Consider the following 27,100-nt stretch of genomic DNA (forward strand, 5'->3'; position numbering starts at 1 on the left):
TGTATGCCATATTACAAGATGTCGGTTACCTGTGGTTTATTTACATCCTACAACATACCCTTAACATGTTAAACGAGGCCCGTCGTCACTCATAGAATAACTCATCAAACATCTCTAAATATAAGAGTGATATAACCAGAGCCCCGATTCACTCGCGAGTGAAAATTTGGGGGGAGGTGGTAATTTGTTTTTTGGTGCAATATTTTTGGTTGTTGTGGGGCAAGTTTATTTGGGGGTGGGATAAGTTTTTGTTTGGTGTTGGGGAGGGGGCAAGTTTCCCCCCTCATCTTGCGCGAATTCGAGAAGAGTTTCACTCGCGAGTGGAATTCGAGCGGGTATTCGGAGCTCTGGATATAACCCTAACAATCGGAGGCGGACGATTGACGTTTGGAAGAAGAATTGAAAGTTAACTTTGGCGGAACACATCCGTAAACAAAAAACAAGGGAACTGATGTGGACCTTAACAGGTTGGTCGGTGAGAACAAGAGAAATAAGGATAAGCTAGATGTGGTTAACGATTAAGTCACTCTCAAACTCTGGGAGGAAGGTAGGTAGGACTTCAGTGACTTTTGGCGACTTTACGCTGACTGATCCGAAGAGGTGCGTAAGTAATTTTAATTGTCTATTTGTCGAGCACTCCGATAATGACGGGGCCAAGAGAAGAGTAGTTTGTCGCATTAGATCTCTTCCTGTCGAAGAACCAACACAATTTACAATTGATGGTTTTGCAAATGCCATTAGGAACTCAAAATTATCCAAAGCGTTAGGCCCTGTCGGTATCTCCGTGATAATGTTGCAACAGTTTGATGAGTCGGCAGTTGAATATTTGACCTTATTGTTCCTCAATTCCACGAACCATAAGTCAAAGTTTCTTAAAGGGGAACAGAGAGTTCTTCGAGATGTGGTGATATCTCTGTAACTGTTTAACTTCTACCTTTCCTGAATTCCACCCCCTCTAGAAGGCATTGAGATCGTTACGTTCGAAGTTTCTTCGAACCATAAGTCGATGTTTCTTAAAGGTGAACAGAGAGTTCTCCGAGATGTGGTGATATCTCTGTAAATGTTTAACTTCTACCTTTCCTGAATTCCACCCCCTCCAGAAGGCATTGAGATCGTTACGTTCGAGAATAGTTGTACGATATTGGCGTCTCTAATCGCATATGTGAAAGACTGAACTCTTATTTAATCGAACTTTCAAACGTTTTACGCGCGAGGTTTTATCCGCCACTAAATGTACGGCCGTTCTGTTTACCACATGGACTGCGGAAAGTAGCGTATGACTGGTTGTTGGTAATACAAATTCCGACCACTAACTACCCCAAGATTCTATGGGTCATATTCTTAAGTAGGTTCGCGTCGCACAGTGTTGCCGCTTCCATACAAATGTGGACAAAAATAGAAGGCGTTGACCTAGGTTGATGAATTTTTGCACAAGTACTTATGAGGGCACAGGAATGAAAAATGTAAAGTTTGGTCCATATCGGTTCAGATTTGGATATAGCCCCCATATATATCTTTTCCCGATTTTGCTATAACTCGGTCAATTTTAATCGAATAGCCTTCAAAGTTAATATGTGATATTTTCTTAGGCTCCTGAGTAGTTTCACCGACTTTCGTAAAAATCGGTTCAGGTTTGGATATAGCTCCTATATGTATCTTTCCCCGATTTTGCTGTAAATCGCTGAATTTTTGATGAATAGTCTTCAAATTTAACATGGGACGTTTCCCCAGGCCCCTGTTCAGTTTTACCGATTTTGATTTGATTTCGCAAAAATCGGTACAGATTTGGATATAGCCTCCATATATATCTTTCACCGATTTTGCTATCAAATTTTTAAAAAAAAAATCGTTGTAGCTACTCAGGGGCCTAAGAAAAGAACACATACTAAATTTGAAGGCTATTCGATCAAAATTGAACGAGTTGTAGCAAAATCGGGAAAAGATATATATGGGGGCTATATAAAATCTGAACCGATATATCTCAGTAGGTTGCATGGATGGGCGGAATGTTTTTACACATTTTGATTTGAAAGAGATGTCCAAGTGGCAATCAAAAGATCTGCTCTACTAAATATTAAGAATTTTGAATTTTTATATCAAATTTAAATTTTGATTTCTTGATAACGGTACATTGCCCATGTGCAGTTAATGTCAACTTTTTGTACTAAAACGTTATATTTATAGCCCACTCATCAAATCCCCATCCAAAACTTTTAGTATTATCAACAAATTTTTCAGAAAATGTTATTTTAAATGTCGCCTAATTTTCATATGATTGTCGCCTTAGATCACCTGGAAAATATTTTTCATATTTATAGAGCTATAACTTCATTATGGATTCACATATCGACAAAATTCTTTGAGATTCCTTGTATCGGATGTGTTTACTGTAAGAAAAAAACATAAACATATGTAAAAGTTAACATCGCATTTTTTGATTTTTGTGCACGCGGCAACACTGTGCGTCGTCTGCGTATGCCTCAAGTCCCTAGCCGGCAACAATTGGGGTGCAGATAAAGAAATCTTGTTGACCACATATGTATAACGCGATAGGCCAGTCAGTTGTAAGGGGCCCAAATATATGTGCAATGCCCTGGGCATGCAACATGTCATCAGTGAACCATCTACATGAGAAGACGATGATCCTTCCAGTACTGTAATAAAATGGCATGCTCTCGTTTCAGTACCCAGCAACATTTATTTGAAGTTATTCTATGTGAAGTAGTGATTGAATAGCTTTTTTAGAAGCAGTCCACGCAGAGTCATGAAAAATGCATTCCGTTCTTCACATTTTGACAATGTCCGATTTGAATCCATTTCATAAAATTTTCACATTTTAGCAATGTTTATATTTATAATAACTTTTTGCAAATAAAATTCTTAAGAACACAAGAAACAATTTATTTTATGGTATTTTAATTACTCAGCAAAATGTTTGTATCCAAAGTGACTATTTCTTTTTACGTGAAAAAAGTCATGATTTTTACAAGGGCATGGTACAGCTAGGATGCAATCAATTTTAGATGTTTATCACCTATTTTGAGTAATAAAAGCTAACTTTCTAGAATAAAAGTATTTGATTTTTATTTGCAATCAGTCGCTTTTTAAAATGATTTATTTGAGATATTCCATTGTTTTATATTCATTATATTTCAGTTTCATTAACCCCCATTATTATAAGTCTTCTTTTGTTATAGTTTGGATTTACCGAACATATTTATAGTGTTACGGATAACTTAAAGTTAAATGTGATGATACAATTTTAAGGAGGAGCTTCTTGGAATTATCTTATATTATATATTTTTATATCTTTATGACTGTAAATTGGTTTATTTTTCGTTTTCAAATACATCCGATAGTAAAAGAAAAAGTATAATAATGGCCCTAAGACTATCGAACTATTATCAAACTACTGTTTTTTTCAAACAAAAAAGTTCTACAAAAACATGAGTTTGGTAGTAATTTGAACGAAGCTAGGGAAGAGGCCATACATATCAATTAGAAGTTACACAACTCTTTCAAATACTTTTTCCAAATGGCCCTGAGGTCTCAAATCAGTGAAAATCCTCGCTTAATAGATGTTAACTTGTCCCATATCCTCAAAATGCATGCTTGCGAATCAATTTTTAAATGAATCGAAAAATCAATTCAAAATACATTCCATGGAATGTATATTTATTCACTACAAAGAACTAATGCTTAAGAAGCAAATTAGACAGTATCCTTACTGCACCATGCCCTTGTAAAAATCATGACTTCTTTCACGTAAAAAGATGTAGTCCGAAATCACTTGCACTTATGATTCAACTACTTCTTTGGCTACAAACATTTCGGGTGTTATCGTGAGCTCGGCTGTGACCCTATGATGAACGGTACCCCCTACTCAGGCATGTCAGGAAGGATCTTCATGATCTAGAGGGAGAAGTCCAACGTTTAAATAGCTTTCACGCAGATGTAGTCTCAGATGCCATTAACAGCTAGCGTTATCGTGTGAATGCGGTCCTCGGAGCTGCCAGCTGCCACGACAAACTAGAGTAGTGCTGGCTCAACTACGTTCGGGATGGTGCAGTCGCCATATCCAAGTCGCCATTTCCAAGGTTTGATAACACCATACAAAACATCTGTCCGCACGATGTACTGCAACTTTTCAACTGCATTGCCAAACCTACTCAACTAACGAAAAATATAGGGTTTTTATGAATTTTTGGGGCCTTTTCTTGATAATTGTTCATGTCCATAGAGAACTCGATAAGCCAAATTAGATGTTAGGGAGGTACCTGAAGGAGTGGACTGATATACTCTATCCATCGAATTCGATGTAAGTTTGGAATAATTATTACGATGGGGCCCAAACTTAATTGGATACTGTTTTCGAGTTATCTTGCGCACTATATATTTTAGTTGGGGCCGTAGGTTTTTTAAGTTCGGAAAGTATGGACTTCCCACCGACATGAACTTGAACTGCATTTATGCCAGAATTTGAAAATTTTGTGCGGAAGTTATCCAAAGGAGGTACCGATAGATTTCATATTCGAACCTGATCTGGTATATATGGAATAAATATTACGTTGTGCTATGTTTGGACCAAATCGAAATCTCAAAACGACCTTCGAATTGTCTTAATCTACACTTAAGCGAAAATTGTCTGATTCCTACTCACAGACTTCGACTGATAGCCCTAATACTAGAGTAGCACCACAAATTCTTAATTTTTATAGTTTTCGTAGGTAAAGTTTGGGCGCCAAATATCGCCTCGTCAGTCCAGGTATTATAAGCAATCAGTTTACCCATTTTTTAGTCGATTTCGCCAAGTGCATCGGACTGGTGAGCACGGTAACTCTGGAAGATAGTAATCGATTTGAACTTCCGTATATAACGTCCATATAAGTTTGAATAACCACCAACTAAAATAGTTGGTGACTATAAAAACTCTCGATGACAGAACCCGATGTGTTTCAAATTTTATACATCGTAATATATTTTTTTTAACTTTACCCCATTTAGTTGGTATAAGTTGCGGAAGTACCGTAAAACACATACGCCCACAAGTTTTAGAACAGCTATTAGTAATTGTTACTGACGAAAGATCCGAAAGCATCTTCTATCAGCAAAGAAAGTGCTGTTTATCTGTTTAATAAATAAATTTAATAAATTCGGGAAGAAGGATTTAGATGTATCGTTCTTATACCCTCCACCATGGTAGAACAAATAAGGTAAAGTAAATACTACAACAACTACAACTTAACTACAACCACATAGAAATTTGTTTTTGTTTGTAATGTTAGTGTCACCGGTAAACAAAATAAGGAAATGTCTATAAATTATTGGAATTTAAAAAAACTAATAATTTTTCACATTTGATTGAATATTTTGGAAAACATGAATGAAAATTCGTTACATTTTCAATTTGAATTTTCCACATTATTCCACTAAATACATAATTTCTCACAGATAGAAAAATACTTGCAAAAATGTTTGGGATCGCAGGATATTCATTGAAAAAGGAGAAGCTGTTTCATATTTTGTTTTTGAAATCAAAGTAGCACATGTTTATTAGGGCTTTATTCTTTTTAAACTTAACAAAATATCACACATATTAACAAATGTTTTGCCGCCTCTATAAGCGGTGTTTTAGTGTGCGGCACGTCGTTCGGACTTGGAGGAGGTTATATGTCATTGATATAAAGAAGTCTTTATGGGAAATAGTTTTTTTCTGAATGATATATTTTTTCCTCAAAAATATGTACATACCTAATGTAGTACATCGAAAATACTCCTAGGATGTTTGGTATGGAAATGGCTGAAATTTTGCATTGAGCCTTCGTTCTAGGAATACAATTATCCACCAGATATTTGTCGATATAGGTCTACGTTTTCATATAGCCCCATGGAAGGGTACTTCCATCGCTATTTTGAAGGTTGTGGACTTAATGTCCCAACGAAATGACTGAAATTTGGCATATAGTCTTCATTGGGGGTATAAAACTTTCCACCTGAAATTTGTCGATATAGGTCCACGCCTTCATTTAGCCCCCATAGAACGGTACCTCCCGATTAAGGGTAATTTGAAGGTTATGACCACAACAACCCACCGAAACGACTCAAATTTGGTATTTAGTATTCATAAGACCTCCATAGAACGGTACCTCCGGATTTTTGGTATTTAGAAGTTTGTGGCCCCAATATCCCACCAAAATTCCTGAAATTTAGTAATTTAGTTTTTGTTGGTGGTATACAATTTTCCACCAGAAATTTGTCGGTATAGCTCCACGTCTTTAAACAGCCACGGTACCTCCCAATTTTTTGGTATTTTGAAGGTTGTGGCCTCAATATTCTTCCGAAATGGCTGACATTTGGTATTTAGTCTTCGCTGGTGGTACAAAACTTTCCACCTGAATAGGTCGGTATAAGTCCACGTTCTCATATAGCCCCATAGAAGGATACTCCCTGTCATCAGTATTTTGTAGGTTGTGGTCTCAATATCCAACCGAAGTGGCTGAAATTTGTCATTTAGTCTTCATTTGGGGTATAACACTTTCCCCCTAAAATTTGTAGGTATAGGTCCACACCTTCATTTAGCTCCCATAGAATGGTTCCTCCCGAATATCGGTTTTAGCCTCAATATCCCACCGAAACGGCTCAAATTTAGTATTTAGTCTTCGTTTGTGGTACAAAACTTTCCACCTGTAAATTTTCGGTATAGGTCCACGTCCTTATATAGCCGCCATAGAACGGTACCTCCCGATAATCGGTATTTTGAAAGTTGTGGCCTCAATATCCCACCGAAATGGCTGAAATTTGGTATTTAGTCTTCAATAGTGGTATAAAACTTTCCACCTGACATTTGTCTGTATAGGTCCACGTCTTTGTATTTTGAAGGATGTGGCCTCAATATTGATATTTTGAAGAATGTGGCCTTAATATTTCACCGAACTGACTGAAGTCTCGCATTTAGTCTTCGTTGATGGTAAAAAAATGTCCACGGTATTTGTCGGTATAGCTCCACGTTTTCATATAGCCCCCATAGAAGGGCACCTCCCAGTCATCGGTATTTTCAAGGTTGTGGCATCAATATCCAACCGAAACATCTGAAATTTGGCACTGAATCTTCGTTGGGGGTATAAAACTTCCACCTGGAATAGGTCGGTATAAGTCCACGTTTGTGGCTTCAATATCCAAACGAAGTGGCTGAAATTTGTCCTTAAGCCTTCATTGGGGGTATAAAACTTTCCATCTAAAATTTGTAGGTAAAAGTCCACACCTTCATTAAAGCACCCATAGAATGGTTCCTCCCACCGAAACGGCTCAAATTTGGTATTTAGTCTTCATTGGAGTTATAAAACTTTCTACCAGAAATATGTCGGTATAGGTCCACGTTTTTGTATAGCCCGCATAGAACGGTAACTCCCGATTTTTGGTATTTTGAAGGTTGTGGCCTCAATATCCCACCAAAATGTCTAAAATTTAGTACTTTAGTTTTCGTTGGGGGTATACAATTTTTCACCAGAATGTGTTAAATATAGGTCCACGTTTTTATAGCCCCCATAGAACGGTACCTACCGATTTTCGGTATTTTCAATATTGTGGCCTCAATTTCCCAATAAAATTACTGAAATTTGGTATTTAGTCTTCGTTATGCTGTAAGTTTTCACCAGTGCGTATACCTAGTTACTCTATTTTCATCCAAAATTATTGGTATATAGCTGTCGGCAAAGTTGTCTGGTCATTTTTACTTTTCTTAATATAATTATAATATTGATAAGAGAATTACTTTAACGTGTCGATAAACATTAAAACACTTAGGGCCATTATAACATGTGTTCTTTTACTATCTGATGGATTTGAAAACGCAAAATAAACCAATTTGGAGGCATTAAAAATATAATATTTACATTGAATGTTAATGCCAAGAAGCTCCTCTTTGAAATTCAATCATCACTTATAACTTTAGGTTAACCGAGACGCTATAAATCTGTTCGGTAAATCCAAAATATAACAAAAGAAGACTTATTATAATGGGGGTTAGTATTCTTTAAATGATAACATTGAATTTAAATATTAGCATTCAAATAATTTTTTATGACAAATTTAGCCTACACGCTTATTTGCAATATGATCACAATCTTATGAACTTCAAAAATCCTGATAAGATTTCATAAACAGATTTTTGCATACTAAAGGTCATTCACAATTATACATGAGGACCCACCACTCCAACTGAATTCAGTATTATATAATTCTTACTTACCTTGTCGAGTAGCTCGATTTCGGTTATGGTTCTGGGCAATTGTACATGTTGAGCTTCAATTCCAATTTCCTTGGCTGCCTTGATTTTCATGCGAATATAAACGTTGGAATCTTCTCGACCACCAACTTGAACAATACACAAACCGGGATTGAAGTCGGGCAAATCTTTTTTGATATCAGCGACTTTTTGTTTTAAAGATTCGCGAATTTCACTAAAAATTATTTCAAAGAAATTTGAACATAATATTATTAAGAACTTTCAATATTGCTTTTCTTTCAACACTCACTTGGCCACTTGTGTACCCGATATTAATTTGGCTTCCGACATATTTGCAACTGATTTTGGCTCAAAATCACTATATGAGAAAAATAGATTACAAAAAAATATAATTTAGTAGTTAATTTGTAAAACACAATATTTATTTTTTTTAACGCGACCAACCAACCAATTTCCAACGCTGCGCAATCGAAACTCAATTTAAATTTTCCTATTTTGCAAAATTATAGCATTCAGCTGAGGTATCAATCTCCCATGCAAACAGATTATCAATTTTGTTTCTTATTTTTGTTTTTCCACATTTCTTAGGGTCAGTGAAAAAAGGTGTATATACCGACATAAAAACAAACATACATACTCGTACATAAAAATTCGACAACAATTTGCCTATGACTACGACAGTGATAACAAAAAAATTAATGTGATAAGAGGTTCGATGGCGAACATATCAACAGACCAGAAAATACTATAGAAACACTTCTACGAGGTTAATTGAAAAAGTGATTCGTACAAATAAAAATCAGGGGATGTATACATAACTGGAGGCCGCTAATAGCCTGCAATTTATTTCGGACGATGAAGAACTTCAGAAATTGAAGTGTGTTTGCCGAACAAAGGATGGCTTTCAAAAATGTATAGTTGTTGCTTTTTCATTTAAATAAATGGAAATGATTATGAATGAAATTGTTTCATTAGATCGATGAAATAGTTTCATAAGGATAATGAAAGTATTTCATAAATGTACCATGAGTGTGTATATAGAAATATAGCATGTTTATATTTTAGCTTTTTGCCGGGTTAACCTTCTTCGTGAGTATTTATTTGACACATAGGCTATTGAATTGACATTTAAAACCCAGTGGCTTTATTAAATCCGGTTATATGTAAATAAACGCACTATAATACAAACAATAGCTGTGTCTGGTTACCCTAAAATTTGTAACAATTTGTACCAATTGTTGCTGGAAGCCGTCTGTTAACACAAAAAACCAGCAAAAGAGAGCGATTCGAGAGAGACATTTTGACAGTTCTTTCACTGAGAGCTTGCAAATTCTTGATGGACAAATTTCTTCTAGCAAGCACTTGCAAGCTCTTCTTCTTCCTGAAAACAATCAATCAGCTGTTTTTAGTTTTTTGTTGATTTATGTTTGTGAACATTAAAAACTATTTTATTGTGGAAATAACATAGTCTAATTGTATTGGTTTATGGAAAACAAATTTGTAAAGTGGAAAAATACTTTTTTGTTTCATTTTATTTTTTATTTTTAATAAAATACAACGTGTTTGCTTCCTTTGTTGGCGGACAAATTGTTCTGTTTTGGCAAGACAGCTGATTGCTTGCTGGTTTTTGCTGGGAAGGTGTCTGTTTACTTTTTAAAATTTTCTAGCAAAAGAGAATAAAAGCCCCTTACTCTCTGAGAAAGTTCTTGCTGGACAATTCTTGCTGGGAAAGTAACCAGACAGACTTAATGTTTGATGGGTCTCTCTCGAAATGGAAGGGAGTAAGTTCTCCAAAACTTGCCCTTCGTAATATTTTTTCCAGACGTATATCGAATCCGAATAGTATGCGCTATAACGGTCCACACCTTCGTTTACCTCCCACTCAAATTTTCAACATTTGTTTGCAAAAGTGTTTAGAATCGTTTTGAATTTTTTGCCGCAGGTTGTGTTCGCGGGCCCTATTACGGCGACCAACGAAAATGGCCGGTGGGCACGATAGTTCTCGAACTGTCATTGGTCCATCCTTTGCACGTCGTAATATTTCTATAAAACTTAAATCGTGTTCCAAGATGGACTATATCGGACAAGCTTTTGCGTAACTCCCTCAAAAAAGTTGAAAATTTCGCTTAAGTCCAGTTTAAGGGCTGTTCGAGGATTGTTTTAAAATTGTCATCGAAGTTAGTGATTACGGTTATAACGATATAATTTTAGACAAGTAAAAAACAACAATTTCGGCCTGGACGAACTTTTTTACCCTCCACGATAAAATATTCTGAAATAAATTGAATAATTACCCCAAATGCATAATTAGGTCCAAAAATTTATTTAAAAATGTCTTCAATCTGTTGGTACCTTTATATGGGGGATATACCAAAACATGTATCTATGTGGAGGAGTTTCGCGACTTCTGAGAACTTCAAATGTAAAATTACAGCTAGTTCGTTTAAAAATATTAGCTAAAATCCTCAAAATACCGAAATTTGCGAGGTGCCGTTCTGTAAGTGCTATACCAAAAAATTGACTTATGTGGACGATTTTTGGTGGAGAAGTTTCGGGACCACAGAGAACCTCAAATGACAGATTTCAGCTAGTTCGGTCAAACATTTTCCACCAAAAATGTTCATCCTTAAAGCCAAATTAAAGTTAATTTAGAGCGATATAGCCATAGGGTCGCAAATTGTTATTTCAAACAGAACAAGTAAAAGCGCGTTAAGTTCGGCCTGACCCAACATTTTATACATTCCATCATGAAATATTCTGAACAAATACGCAATAATTGGCCAAATTACAGTCAATTTAGAGCGATATAGCCATAGGGTCGCAAATTGTTATTTCAAACAGAACAAGTAAAAGCGCGTTATGTTCGGCCTGGCCCAACATTTTATACATTCCACCATGAAATATTCTGAACAAATACGCAATAATTGGAGTTTCGGTAGCTCTGAGAATTTCAAATGTCAAATTACAGCTAGTTCGGTTTAAAATTGCAGCTAAAATCCTCAATATACCGAAAATTGCGAGGTACCGTTCTTTAGGTGCTATACCAAAAAGTGGACCTATGTAAACGATTTTTGATGGAGAAGTTTCGGGACCACTAAATGTCAAACTTCAGCTAAAATCCTCCAAATACCGAAAACCGGGAGGTACAGTTATATGGGAGCTATACCAAAACATGGACCTATATTAACGAGTTTCGGTGGAAAACTTTCGTGAACTCAACCATCAAATTGCAGCTAGTTCGGTTAAAAATTAAAGCTAAAATCCTCAAAATACGGAAAATCGTGGGGTACTGTTATATGGGGGCTATACCCAAACGTGGACCTTTCTTGGTAATTTTTAGTGTAGAAGTTTTTCAAAACGAACTGACAGTGTTGCAAAATTTTACTGATCGCTACCAATATCATGATTTCATCCCGGCGAAGGGAATTATCAATTGGCTTCTCAGTTTTTGAAATGATGCCTTTTTAGCGAAAAACCGAACTCTTTAAGTGTCTAGTATTCCCTCCCATATGAATGTGAATCACACTCACTTTTCGGCTTTTCCAAAGAAACACCAAAATCAAAATATTCTGCAACATGTCAGAACGTATCAACTAAGAATTCATTGAATTCTGTAAGTTGAAAGGAACATTACCGCAGTTGCCTGTGAGGTTGTTTTTGGAATTTTGTTTTTAACAAATTTCCCTTTGCGCGTGCCTCCGCTGTTTTTTGTTTGTTTTGTTTATTGTTGAAGATTCAATCTCATTTGATTGCTCGAGTGGAGTATTCCCCCATTGGCTCAACTTCATTATTACCCTCTATTACAGAGAGTAATGTTTTTCAAAACGAACTGACTTTTGACCATTTGGTGCGGGCCCTGACTGACTACGTCCGTAATGGTGAAGGTTATAAAAATTACTTAAAAGCTCTACAAATCCTACGATGGCTAACTAAAATGATATGCTCTATGTCCGTCCATTTCTTCAGGTAGCTCCTCCGCAAAAGTTTGACACTTTTGTGATTTAATCCAGGTTAAGGCCACTTCTCGGATTGTATTTCTAAATATTTAAGGTCAATCCTTTATAAACCTCTTCACGAAAGTTTTTAGCTGTCTTTGTCACAACGCTAAAATTTTATTCTCCAAAAGCCCCGCCCAAATGGTATGATTATGTTTTTATACCCTCCACCATACTATAGTTGTGTTCCTTTACATACCTGAGGTTACCATTTTTACCATTTGTTACCATTTTTAACCTGCAAAGCGTTCCTTAACACCAAAAAGTGGTAAAACTGGAAGTTTTTAAGAGAGTGAGAGAGGAGAGAGAGCAAAAATGTCTTTCTCTTCTACCACAGGCTACCAGACAAATTTCTTCAGGTAAAAAATAGTAGAACTGATTTTTCGACATTTGTTTGACAATGAAGAAAAAAATGAACAAAAACAGAAGAACAAGTCGAACGCTGACAAAACGAAATTAAAAACTGTTTTGTTTTTCAAAATAGTCAGGCTTAATCCCATAGTCGTTGTTTTAATATTTTATTAAAACAACTTTAATTTATTAGTGGGAAAAAAATTGACGATGTTTACCAAGGGGTAAGGCAGGGAATACTATAGTTTCAGATCTCGCCACAGATCTTCATCAGTTCCCTTGTTTCTTGTTTTTCAACAAGAAGCTTTTTATACCCAAGTGTCAATTGCTAGCTCAAATAGATACGTGCGCAAAGAAACACTCTGATCGAGAATTTCTTTGACACTACCTAAACTCTAGCAACTTCACTTGCAAACAAAACCAAATCTTTCCCACTGCTATGCGTTCGTCGATTCTCGACGAAAAAACACATAACTAATTTGTTGGTATTGCATACTACAGCAATAAACAACATTTCGACGGTGCCCGGTCTCACAATTAGGAGGGTTGGCGTGTTTGTTGAAAAACAAGAAACAAGGGAACTGATGAAGATCTGTGGCGAGATCTGAAACTATAGTATTCCCTGCCTTACCCCTTGGTAAACATCGTAAATTTTTTTCCCACTAATAAATTAAAGTTGTTTTAATAAAATATTAAAACAACGACTATGGGATTAAGCCTGACTATTTTGAAAAACAAAATAGAAGTCGTCATCCCAAACAAAAAACGCCAAATTTGTCATCGAAATATTCCTTGGAGACCCTATAAAGTATATATATTCTTGATCAGCATAAAATTCGAAGTCGAAATAGAAATCAAGATACAGCTCGCAGTTTTTAAGATACCCCGTATAATTTGGTATAGAAATTGCTATTACTCCTAGGATATTTGGTACTGAAAATGGGCGACATTGGTCCACGTTTTGATTTAGCCCCCCATAGAACGGTACCGCCCCATTTTAAGTATTATTTTTAACAAAATGTGGACCCATGTCCATAATTTTTGGTGGAGAAGTTGCGTGATCACTGGAAACCTCAAATGCTAAATTACAGCAAATTTGGTCCGAAAATATAGCTAAAAAACTAAAAATATCTAAAATTGGGGGGTACCTTTATATGGGGGCTATATGAAAACGGGGAAAAGTTTCGTGATCACTGGAAACCCCAAATGCCAAATTTTTGTGGATGCTAGAGTAATTACCAAAGACGGACGGAGGGACGAACTTGAATAAAAACCAAAAAGTAAACACGGTGCTCTTGAATCAAATTTAAATGGAAGGTGCTTACACCTGGGAAGTTTTTGCGGATTCTGAAACTACAATGTTCATAGATGAGAAAAATCAAAAAACAAAAAAATCGCCGGAGCCCTTTTTAAATAAATCGCGATTCAAGTTGACATTTTTAGGGGTTGTTTAGGATTTTGCGATTTTGCTTGGAAACCGCAAGCCCTATCAAAATGGGAATAAAGAAAATATTGTAGCTATCAAAATTCTCTACAAGATTGACCTTAATGATATTTTCGTAGGATTTACAACTATTGAGATATAGAAGTTGAAATTGGGACAATTCAAATTCAATTCAATTCTGTATCGTCTCCTTATAAAACAATGTCATGACTGCAATTTCCCAACTTAAACTTATATATCTAATAAAATGGTACAACCTAGGAAAAATAACATAAGCCAGACTTGTAGAGAATTTTCACAGCTATAAGATTTTCTCAGGTCCCATGCCGATAAGACTTGCCGTATTCAAGCAAAATCGCGAAACCCTAACAAAAAACCTAAAAATGTAAACTGAGCTTCTTTATCTCACAAATGGTACAGCCTGAGAACAAATCATAAACGTCAATCCTGTAGAGAATTTTCACAGCTACAACATTTTCTTTAGCTCCATTTCGATTGGACTTGTGGTTTCCAAGCAAAATCGTAAAAACCTAAAAAACACCTAAAAATGTGAATTTTGACCGTGATTTATATAAAAATCCCTACACCGATTTTTTCTTGTTTTTGGATTTTTCTCATTTATGAACATTGCTGTTTCAGAATTCACAAAAACTTCCCCTGTGTAAGCGGTTTTCATTCAAAGTTAGTTAAGGCGCACCCTTCATGACATTGTTTTATAAGAGGGCGATACAGTCAGTGCATTGTCCCAATGTGAACTTCAATATCTCAAAAATGGTAAAACCTACGCAAATGCCGTAAAGGTCAATCTTGTAGAGAATTTTCATAGCTACAACATTTTTTTCAGTCTTATTTTGATAGGAATTGCGGTTTCTAAGCAAAATCGTGAAAACCTAAACAACTCCTAAAAATGTCAACTTGAATCGCGATTTATTTAAAAAGCGCTCCGGCGTTTTTTTTTTTTTTTTGATTTTTCTCATCTATGAACATTGTAGTTTTAGAATCCGCAAAAACTTCGCTAGTGTAAGCACCTTCCATTTAAATTTGATTCAAGAGCACCGTGTAAAAACACAAAAATGCATAACTTATCTACTTTTATACCGATTTCACTAGTTTTCCGGTTTTCGAAAGCTAACTTAATTACCTGTTTGGTAAAAATAAATAATTATACAGTTTGGTATCTTCTAAGCAGCCTGGAGCACAAGGAAAATCATTTTCCCGTTTTTTGATGCGATTTTTGCACACTTCAACCACTATTAATTTAGCCATTTGTTAACCGATTTCAAAACTTAACCGCTTGTTCGAAAGATATTATTTCCCTTTAAAAGAAGTGAAAACCAATAAAAATCCGTTATGAAAAATAGAAGTTATGCCCGTTTAAAATATAAAATCCTTGAAACCCCCTTTTTTACAACATTTACTGTTATAAAACAAAAAAACGAAGTGATCCAAAGGAACCAAAGGTATTTTTCCCCAGCACGATAGAATTTTTGCATCAGAACGCTTGAATATTCTTCGTGTAGCACAGTGTTATTAGAAATATGTAAAAGTTTCATATGTACATATGTACATACATATGTGTCTATAACCAATAAATGCACAAATGAATTCCACAATACATGACTCATTTTACATGATTTCAAACATTTTTGATTTTAATTAATTAATTTAACAATTAACTACATTAAACATATTTTTTGTATATCAAAAAATTAACTTACTTTTCTCTCCACGAGTTCTTTCTAATCAATAGCATTTTGCTTGTTTTATTAAAAAATTATGCACTTAACAATTCGGTTTGGTACTGATCTAATAAATGAGAAATGCCAACAATCGATCGAATGTGTTAGAAAAATTGGCGGGAAATAAAAGCTTTTGCAAATGCATTGTTTCTTTACTTTGTAATACTCTACGGATTGATATCTGTGATTGTCATTTATTTGATGGGATGTTTGCAAATTAAGGTTTGCATTTTTACAGTGGGTCAATGAAGGAAATATAAGCAAACTAATTAATATCCAACTCTCAAATTTCACCTGCACAATCTATCACGGGCAGTATAACCCTATTAAGATAGGTATCAATGAAATGCGTTCACGAAGCAACGAGATCAACCGTACGAATGATTTAAAAGAACTCGACATAAATACAAATACATAGTACATAAAAAACTCCTTGTGTTTAATGAACAGAGTTCGAAAATAAACAGTACACTAACATAGTGTACCGCTCCGAGAACAGTATCACTAAAATATTTTTAGCGTTAGTGTTCCGGAACACAAACACTAAAAAATATTTTAGTGATACTGTTCCGGAGCACAACGAAAAACGTAGTGTACCACATTTTGGTACACTAAAAACGTTGGGTACCACATTTTGGTACACTAAAAACGTTGGGTACCGCAGTCGGAACACTAAAAATCGTAGTGCTCCGCAGTCGGAACACTAAAAATCGTAGTGTTCCGCAGTCGGAGCACTAAAAAATCGTAGTGTACCACATGTCGGAACACTAAAAAATAACGTAATGATAATGTACCACACACGAGTTTATTATGATTTGGGAGGAAAATTAAATATTTATAATTTTTGAATTAAGTACAAATTAAGACATAATAACACAGATACACCTGTTATATCCATGTATGTATACATATTAATTAATAACGTTGGGAACTTAAGTAGAAAATATGACAAACTTTAATTCGGTTCTTGTACAATGGCGCACTAAAAATTGTAGTGTTCTGACTGTGGATACATAGAAAATACCACAAAGGAGTTTATTATGATTGGTGAGGAAAATTAAATATTTTATATTTTTTTTTTTAATAAATACAAATTAAGAAATAAACTATAATAGAACACGTGAAAAACGTCTGATTTGATTTTTGGAGAATGGATCAATAAAAATCGTAGTGTTCGGCTGCGGAGCACTAAAAATCGTAGTGTTCCGACTGCCAGATCACTAAAAATCGTAGTGTTCCGACTGCCGGATCTCTAAAAATCGAAACAATGGATCAATAAAAATCGTAGTGTTCGACTGCGGAGCACTAAAAATCGTAGTGTTCCGACTGCCGGATCTCTAAAAATCGAAGCAATGGATCAATAAAAATCGTAGTGTTCGGCTGCGGAGCACTAAAAATCGTAGTGTTCCGACATCCGGATCACTAAAAATGTTAGTGTTCCGACTGCCGGATCTCTAAAAATCGAAACAAAGGATCAATAAAAATCGTAGTGTTCGGCTGCGGAGCACTAAAAATCGTAGTGTTCCGACTGCCGGATCACTAAAAATGTTAGTGTTCCGACTGCCGGATCTCTAAAAATCGAAACAAAGGATCAATAAAAATCGTAGTGTTCGACTGAGGAGCACTAAAAATCGTAGTGTTCCGACTGCCGGATCTCTAAAAATCGAAGCAATGGATCAATAAAAATCGTAGTGTTCGGCTGCGGAGCACTAAAAATCGTAGTGTTCCGACTGCCGGATCACTAAAAATCGAAACAAAGGATCAATAAAAATCGTAGTGTTCGGCTGCGGAGCACTAAAAATCGTAGTGTTCCGACTGCCGGATCACTAAAAATGTTAGTGTTCCGACTGCCGGATCTCTAAAATCGAAACAAAGGATCAATAAAAATCGTAGTGTTCGACTGAGGAGCACTAAAAATCGTAGTGTTCCGACTGCCGGATCTCTAAAAATCGAAACAAAGGATCAATAAAAATCGTAGTGTTCGGCTGCGCAGCACTAAAAATCGTAGTGTTCCGACTGCCGGAGCACTAAAAATCGTAGTGTTCCGACTGCCGGATCACTAAAAATGTTAGTGTTCCGACTGCCGGATCACTAAAAATTTTAGTGTTCCGACTGCCGGATCTCTAAAAATCGAAACAAAGGATCAATAAAAATCGTAGTGTTCGACTGCGGAGCACTAAAAATCGTAGTGTTCCGACTGCCGGATCTCTAATAATCGAAGCAATGGATCAATAAAAATCGCAGTGTTCGGCTGCGGAGCACTAAAAATCGTAGTGTTCCGACTGCCGGATCACTAAAAATGTTAGTGTTCCGACTGCCGGATCTCTAAAAATCGAAACAAAGGATCAATAAAAAATCGTAGTGTTCGGCTGCGGAGCACTAAAAATCGTAGTGTTCCGACTGCCGGATCTCTAAAAATCGAAACAAAGGATCAATAAAAATCGTAGTGTTCGGCTGCGCAGCACTAAAAATCGTAGTGTTCCGACTGCCGGAGCACTAAAAATCGTAGTGTTCCGACTGCCGGATCACTAAAAATGTTAGTGTTCCGACTGCCGGATCACTAAAAATTTTAGTGTTCCGACTGCCGGATCTCTAAAAATCGAAACAAAGGATCAATAAAAATCGTAGTGTTCGACTGCGGAGCACTAAAAATCGTAGTGTTCCGACTGCCGGATCTCTAATAATCGAAGCAATGGATCAATAAAAATCGCAGTGTTCGGCTGCGGAGCACTAAAAATCGTAGTGTTCCGACTGCCGGATCACTAAAAATGTTAGTGTTCCGACTGCCGGATCTCTAAAAATCGAAACAAAGGATCAATAAAAAATCGTAGTGTTCGGCTGCGGAGCACTAAAAATCGTAGTGTTCCACGTAGTGTTCTGCCATGTGCAAAGGACGTCCATGTTTGGTGAATAGTTCCACTATTGCCAGTTCGATGTTTTTTGGATTCACACTTGTACGTAGTAACATTGTTTGGACACTATTTTGAGTAGTTTTTGCACGCTTTTGTTCGATATAGTTTGCATATAGATCAGGGTGCGATCTTTTTAGATGTCTTTCCAAATTTCCGGTATGTACACTTAAAATTTTATTGCTACAACTTTGAATATTACACACTATTTCGTTTGATTCGTTTGTATTAAACATGTCAAAAAGAATACTGTTTTTTGGCCTTGGCATTTTGGTATTTATTCACTCGATGTTTGATAGGAACTGAAGTAGACCCACGATTCATTGTTAAAAACAAACTCTTTAACAGATACCTAAACGTTTACGGGTTTATCCAAATTCCAATAAGACTACCTGTACTCAGTGTTATATGTACCTGTACGTTGATTGGCTATGCGGAAAATCCGCGTAAAACTGCATTCATTGAGGAATATTTTTTGATGTAATTGATGAATATTGTTTCTTGTACAAATGGCAACAGGTACAATTTCCCCAAAATAATAAGTGTGTGGTTATATTTATCCCGAAATCATAAAGTTGACTTTAAATGTACAATCCTACTTTCGGAAAATCAGCACATTCTCATTGAGTGATTTTGTTTGTTGTACAAATATCAACAGGTACAATTTCCCTAAAATAATAAGTGACTTCAAACGTACAAGTCTACTTGGGAAAATCCACATACTTTCTTCAACTGCATTCATTGAGGAATTTTGTTTCTGATACAAAAAGTTACAGGTACAATTTCCGCAAACATTGTGTTGTTATCAATATTTTCTGTTTGCTATTTCTTTTGTTCACATTAAAAAGATTAAGTAATTCATGAAGATCAAGAAGACAATTTTTATACGAATATGTACATCTTTCTTCAGCCATGTAAAACTTTTCTACAAAGTGGTGTATTAAGACACGCCGCTCGGACTCGGCGTTAAACAGTAGGTCCCATATCATTGAGCTAATATGAATCGGGGTGCACTCGTTAATATGAGAGAAGTCTCCTGTATGGGATGTTTGTGATTTATAAAAATTTGTACCGCATACATCTTGTCATATTTTCTACTAACATTCTCAAACTAATTTTAAGTACATGGATATAACATGCTCATCTTAATTTGTATTTATTAATTTTTACTTGACCCAAAAGCCATCAAATATTTAATTTTCCTCATAAATCATAATAAACAGATGATTACCTAAACGTCGAACAGTAGCATTTTTACTGCTCCATTGTCCAAAAACCAGTCAGATGTTTTTCACATTTCCTACTTATTTTTATTTCTTAATTTGTATTTATTAAAAAAAACATAAAATATTAAATTTTCCTCACGAATCATAATAAACTCATGTGTGGTACATTACCTTATTGTATTGCACGTGGTACACTACGATTTTTAGTGATCCGGCAGTAGGAACACTACGATTTTTAGTGATCCTGCAGTAGGAACACTACGATTTTTAGTGCTCCACAACCGAACACTACAATTTTTATTGATCCATTGTTTCGATTTTTAGAGATCCGGCGGTCGGAACACTACAATTTTTAGTGATCCGGCAGTCGGAACCCTACGATTTTTAGTGATCCGGCAGTCGGAACACTACGATTTTTAGTTCTCCGGCAGTCGGACAAACTATGATTTTTACTTATCCGGCAGTCGGAACGCTACGATTTTTAGTGATCCGGCAGTAGGAACACTACGATTTTTGTGCTCCACAACCGAACACTACGATTTTTATTGACCCATTGTTTCGATTTTTAAAGATCCGGCGGTCGGAACACTACAATTTTTAGTGATCCGGCAATCGGAACACTACGATTTTTAGTGATCCTGCGGTAGAAACACTACGATTTTTAGTGCTCCACAACTGAACACTACAATTTTTATTGATCCATTGTTTCGATTTTTAGAGATCCGGCGGTCGGAACACTACAATTTTTAGTGATCCGGCAGTAGGAACACTACGATTTTTAGTGATCCTGCAGTAGGAACACTACGATTTTTAGTGCTCCACAACCGAACACTACAATTTTTATTGATCCATTGTTTCGATTTTTAGAGATCCGGCGGTCGGAACACTACAATTTTTAGTGATCCGGCAGTCGGAACCCTACGATTTTTAGTGATCCGGCAGTCGGAACACTACGATTTTTAGTTCTCCGGCAGTCGGACAAACTATGATTTTTACTTATCCGGCAGTCGGAACGCTACGATTTTTAGTGATCCGGCAGTAGGAACACTACGATTTTTGTGCTCCACAACCGAACACTACGATTTTTATTGACCCATTGTTTCGATTTTTAAAGATCCGGCGGTCGGAACACTACAATTTTTAGTGATCCGGCAATCGGAACACTACGATTTTTAGTGATCCTGCGGTAGAAACACTACGATTTTTAGTGCTCCACAACTGAACACTACAATTTTTATTGATCCATTGTTTCGATTTTTAGAGATCCGGCGGTCGGAACACTACAATTTTTAGTGATCCGGCAATCGGAACACTACTATTTTTAGTGATCCTGCGGTAGAAACACTACGATTTTTAGTGCTCCACAACTGAACACTACAATTTTTAGTGATCCGGCAGTCGGAACACTAAAATTTTTAGTGATCCGGCAGTCGGAACCCTACGATTTTTAGTGATCCGGCAGTCGGAACACTACGATTTTTAGTGCTCCATTGTCCAAAAATCAAATCAGATATTTTACACATTTACTTCTAATTTTTATTTTTAATATGTATTTATTTATCCTAAAAACAGAAAATATTTAATTTCCCTCATAAATTATAATAAACAGATGATTACTTTAACGTTATTTTTAGCGTTTTGGCTCTTGGTACGCTACGATTTTTAGTGCTCCACAACCGAACACTACAATTTTTATTGATCCATTGTTTCGATTTTTAGAGATCCGGCGGTCGGAACACTACAATTTTTAGTGATCCGACAGTCGGAACACTACGATTTTTAGTGATCCGGCAGTCGGAACACTACGATTTTTAGTGCTCCATTGTCCAAAAACCAAATTAGATGTTTTTCACATTTTCTTTTAATTTTTATTTATTAAAAAAAAAAAAAAAAATATATATATATATATATATATATATATATATATATAATATTTAATTTCCTCAGAAATCATAATAAATTAATGTCTGGTTCATTACCTTATAGTTTCAAAACGTGGTACAAAACGATTTTTAGTGCTCCGGCACAACGATCTTTCTGCTTCATTCCACAAAAACTAAATATTGTTTTTTCATAATTTTGACACTATTTCGCAATGTGTTTAACTAATTTAAACATACATGGATGTAACAGTTTATCTTAATTTTTATTTGATCAAATTTAACCAAATATTTAATTTTCCTAAGAAAACATAATACCTTTATTATTTTTTAGTGTTCCAACACGTGATTTTTAGTGATCCGGCAGTCGGAACACTAAAATTTTTAGTCCTCCGCAGTCGGAGCACTAAAATTTTTAGTGCTCCGCAGTCGGAGCACTACGATTTTTAGTGCTCCGGCAGTCGGAACACTAAAATTTTTAGTGCTCCGCAGTCGGAACACTACGATTTTTAGTGCTCCGCAGTCGGAGCACTACGATTTTTAGTGCTCCGGCATGCGGTACACTACGATTATCGTTGTGTTCCGGTACAGTATCACTAAAATATTTTTTAGTGTTTGTGCTCCGGAGCGGTACACTATCGTAGTGTACCTATCCACCTTGGTACGGTACAGAACGGTACGGTACGATATTATAGTGTTTATTTTCGAACACTGTTAATGAATTACCACGATCTCCAGGAACGGTATTATAACTGTTGAGAAAAGAGACATGAGCACTACACTACACCGATTTCTTAAATATTAATTGGATTCGATTGTAAACATGGTAATACTAATACACATTTGCATTTGAAAAACAAAAAGTACTAGGACAGAGAAGCCATCCCACGTCGATACGTCTGAAGAGCTACTCAACTAATAGCGAAACCAGGTCTCGTAATTTGGTGACTGTGTGGGTTCGAGCCCTTGGCTTTTCTTTTCACTTGCTTTTCTTTTCACTAATAAAAATGGAAATACTAAGTTGGCAAAAAAAAATCCAAAATTAAGCGGCGGTAAAGTTTTGTACACCCCACGAAGGAAGACCAAATACCAAATCAGCCATTTCCGTTTTATGATGTGGCAAAACCTTCAAAATCCCGGAAGTACCTTATATGTGGTTACATTAAAACGTAGACATATACCTACAATTCCCAACGAGACTATATACTGAATTTTACCCATTTCTCTAGGATAATGCGTCTAATACCGCAAATCGGAAGGTACCTATTATAAGGGCAATATCAAAAAGTGGACCCTTACCGATAATTGCAGGAATGCTGTATATCGCCAACGAAAAAAACATACCGAATTTTACATATTCATGTTTTCCGAAAATCGGGAGCTACCGTTCTGTGGGGGTATGTATATCAAAACGTCTAGCTTCCCGGCGGAAAAAATGTTCCCCCAAAAATGCAATTTTCAGTCATTTTGATTAGATAATGTGGTTAAAACCTTTCACAATAACGAACATCAGGAGGTACCACTATATGTGGACTATATCAAAACGTGCACCAATACTGACAAACTTCCGGGGAAAGTTTGTTCAGCCCCAAAGAAGGCTTAATACCAAATTTTACCCATTTCGGTGAAAAAAAAATGTGGTTACAACCTTCAAAATACCGAAAATCGGAAGGTACCTTCTATGGAACTGTATCAAAACGTGGACTTATACTGACAAATTTCTGAGGGAATGTTTTTGGGCCCGAAAGAGGACTAAGTAGGATTCTATATATGCGGGATATTATGGCCACAACCTTCAAAATTCCGAAAATCGAGAGGTACAGTTCTATGGGGGCCATATAAAAACGTGGACCTATAACGACAAGTGGAAAGTTTTATACCCACAACGAATATAAAAAAACACATTTTTAGCCATTTCGGTGGGATATGGAGGCCACAACCTTAAAAACGCCGAGAATCGCGACGTACCGCTCTATGGGCGCATATTAAAACGCGCTATATTAATTCTTTGCTGGACTATTTTATACCCCCATGGGCTAAATGTCCAATTTCATCCACTTCTGTTTGATAAAGACGATGGGGTTATAAAATTTTCCACCAGAAATTTGTCGGTATAGGTCCACGTTTTCATATAGTCCCATAGAACGGTACCTCCCGATTTTCGGCATTTTAAAGGTTGTAGTCTCACTATCCCACCGAAATGGCTAAAATTTGGCATTTTGTCTTCGTTGGGGATATTAAACTTTCCACCAGAAATTTGTCGATATAGGTCCACGTCTGCATATAGTCCCCATAGAACGGTACTTTCCTATTTTCGGTATTTTGAAAGTTGTGGCGTCAATATCCCCCCGAAATAGCTGAAGTTTGATATTTAGACTTCGTGGCGGTATAAAACTTTCCACCAGAAATTTGTCGGTATAGGTCCACGTCTTTATATAGTCCGCATAGAACGGTACCTTCCGATTTCGGTATTTTGGCTGAAATTTGGTATTTTGTCTTCGTTGGGTGTATAAAACTCTCCACCAGAAATTTATCGGTATAGGACTTTATATAGCCCCCCTTAGAATAGCACTGATGGATTTTCGATATTTTGAAAGTTTTAGCCATGAGTACAAAAGATTATAACAGGTACAAAACATTCCTTGCAAAAAAACAGACATCATACCACGTTCACGTCCACGTTTTGCCAAAGGTCCCATTTAAGGGTACCACCCAATTTAAGATTTTTTGAAGCATTTAGTCACATGTTCCTAACGAATTGGTTGTTAATTGGAATTTTGAGTTCTAAGAAGATAGAAAACTTACTCGCGAAAAACTATACATATATGTAGGTTTTAGTCTATCCCCCATGGACCAGTATTTTCCAGTTTTATGTATTTCGAAGGGTTTTTGTCAAATTTTCGAACCGAGATTGCTGTAATTTGGTATTGTGTTTAGTCAGAGGAAAGAATGAATAGCGAAGAGCTCTTTTAAAGTGTTTTGCTACACTTTCCTTCTGAAGTGGATATAAATTGGTATTTTGGAATCTCAATGGGTAAAAAATCTCCACACTTAAAATTATCAGTATAAAGTGATTATCATCAGTTAAGATATTATTCTCCCCCAAAGAATTATACTTAGTATTTACTACATAATTGTTCATATATTTACTTAAATACAGTGGTGGTGGAGGGTATAAAACGCCGTTTTACTTGTTGTTTTTACTTACAGTACAGTCATAGGGCGACGAAGGGTATTTAGCAGTCAGCACTGATTATTTGTTAACTATTTTTTTTTTGTAACGCATTGAGCAAGTATACAATAGGGTCTAATTTACCTACCTTCTTTAATTCCCCTCACATTGGTCTCGAAATATTTTTCGCCTACCAGTCAAAACCAGGGTCCTTCGCCTTATATTTACATTCATACCAAAGATTCCAATTACACTGTGCTACAAAAGTTGACTAAAAAAATAGTCAAGCTCTCTGATGCAAATATTCTATCATGCTGGGGTCCATGGATAACGAAAATACCTTTGGTTCTTTTAGGTCACTTCGTTTTTTTTTATAACGGTAAATGTAGTGAAAAACGGGGTTTCTAAATTTTCGATTTTAAACGGGCATAATTTCTATTTTTCACAACAGATTTCTAGTGGGTTTCTTTTAAAGGGGCAAATAATATCTTTCGAACAAGCGGTTTTGAAATCGGTTAACAAATGGCTAAGTTATAGTGGTTGAAGTGCGTAAAAATCGGGAAAATGATTTTCCTTGTGCTCCAGGCTGCTTAGAAGATACCAAACAGTATAATTATTTATTTTTACCAAACAGGTAATTAAGTTAGCATTCGAAAACCGGAAAAACTAGTGAAATCGGTTGAAAAGTAGTTAAGTTATGCAATAAAAATCCGTTGTGAAAAATAGAAGTTATGCTCGTTTAAAATTTAAAATCTTAAAAACGAAGTGACCCAAAGGAACCAAAGATATTTTCGTTATCCATGGACCCAAACACAATAAAATTTACGTACGCAGGATTTCATTTCGGGGGGGGGGCCCAACTTGACCAAAAATCACGAAAAATTCAAATGTTGGGTAGCGTTACGTAAAACTATTTTAATGGGTTATGGCCACTTATAAGAATCAGAAAAGCCATTTTCATGCAGTTTTTATAAGAAATCTATTAAATGTTGAGTTACCTTTTATTTATTTATTTATTTATTTATTTATTTATTTATTTATTTATTTATTTATTTATTTATTTATTTATTTATTTATTTATTTTTTTTTTTGAAAAATCTTTCTGACAAATACCCACGTATAAAACACTGTTTTTACTAAAGCAGTTTGCGGTACCCACTGTAGTTTATCGTGCGCTCCAGCCAGCAGGACAGACAGACAGACAGACAGACGGACGGACATGGTTAGATCGACTCCAAATTGTCTGAAACACATTTCGTCCAAACATACTTAGGATCTAAAACCATTATTTCGATGAGGCACATTTTCCACCCCCAAAAATGTTGCTGCACAGTGTAATAATCTAATTAATTTTTGAAATGGATCTTATTTTGAGAGACACTTCTCTCGATATTTATCGCGCCCATAAGTTATTTTAGTTGGTCACCGTAGTATTTAGAGCTTTGTCAGGAAACATGAACTTGTCCACGAAAAATAGGATATCGCTGTAAACAAGACTACAAAATGTCCAAAGGATCCTCGAACAGTATTTAAACTGCAATTATGTTAGACTTCTATGAGGGACCTGAAGATGTTGTCCAAACATATTCTCTTGGAACTTGATCTACTTTTGGAAGTAATTTTGCGAGTAGACCGAGATTGTCCATATTCTGTTCGATTTTAGACTGAATCGGTTAGTCCCTTCGACCATTTTAGTGAATATTTTTCAACTTTTATGGCAGAGGTACCGATATGACTTAAATTTAATTTGGACAAAACATTACGAGATCCATATCTTGGACCAAATCGGTTGATCCGTTCGAGAGTTATCATGAGTTCCAATCTGCCAGAAAAACAGAGATACAGACGGACGCACGGTGGTCGAAAGCACTGATCTAGCGGCGCGAAATTAATAACTTGCAAACGAATTGAGATACGTCACTGAAATTTGGTACAAACTCAGCTTGTACCTGTGGGTAATAATGGGCCAAATATGAACAATATCGGCTGATGTTTTTGTATAGCCCCCATATAACGGTACCTTAAGATTTTCGGTATTTGGAGGATTTAAGCCACAATTTCGTTGCAAATTACCTGTAATTTGGTACTTAGGGTTCCTAGTGGTCACAAAATATGTTCACCAGAAATTATGGACATAGG

At 36.0% G+C, this 27,100-nt stretch overlaps 1 protein-coding gene across 6 annotated transcripts in view; it reads right to left on the reverse strand.

Annotated features, from left to right (window-relative positions):
• pug (pug C-1-tetrahydrofolate synthase, cytoplasmic) overlaps positions 1 to 27,100 on the reverse strand; it is a 99,992-nt gene that overhangs the window by 10,366 nt on the left and 62,526 nt on the right. For 2 of the 6 annotated variants that reach the window (XM_073986400.1, XM_073986411.1), the window contains exons 2-3: positions 8,535 to 8,603; positions 8,249 to 8,459 (exon numbers count right to left, since the gene is read on the reverse strand). In XM_073986400.1, coding sequence (XP_073842501.1) covers positions 8,249 to 8,459; positions 8,535 to 8,603 — 280 coding nt within the window. Of the gene's footprint in view, positions 1 to 8,248; positions 8,460 to 8,534; positions 8,605 to 8,689; positions 8,781 to 15,753; positions 15,864 to 27,100 lie in introns of those variants that run through there. The other 4 variants (XM_073986415.1, XM_073986425.1, XM_073986433.1 and 1 more) reach the window with 4 other exon arrangements.

The sequence above is a fragment of the Musca autumnalis genome, unplaced genomic scaffold, assembly GCF_047663935.1.
Source record: "Musca autumnalis isolate F117 unplaced genomic scaffold, ASM4766393v1 scaffold_1, whole genome shotgun sequence".
Lineage (NCBI taxonomy): Eukaryota > Metazoa > Arthropoda > Insecta > Diptera > Muscidae > Musca > Musca autumnalis.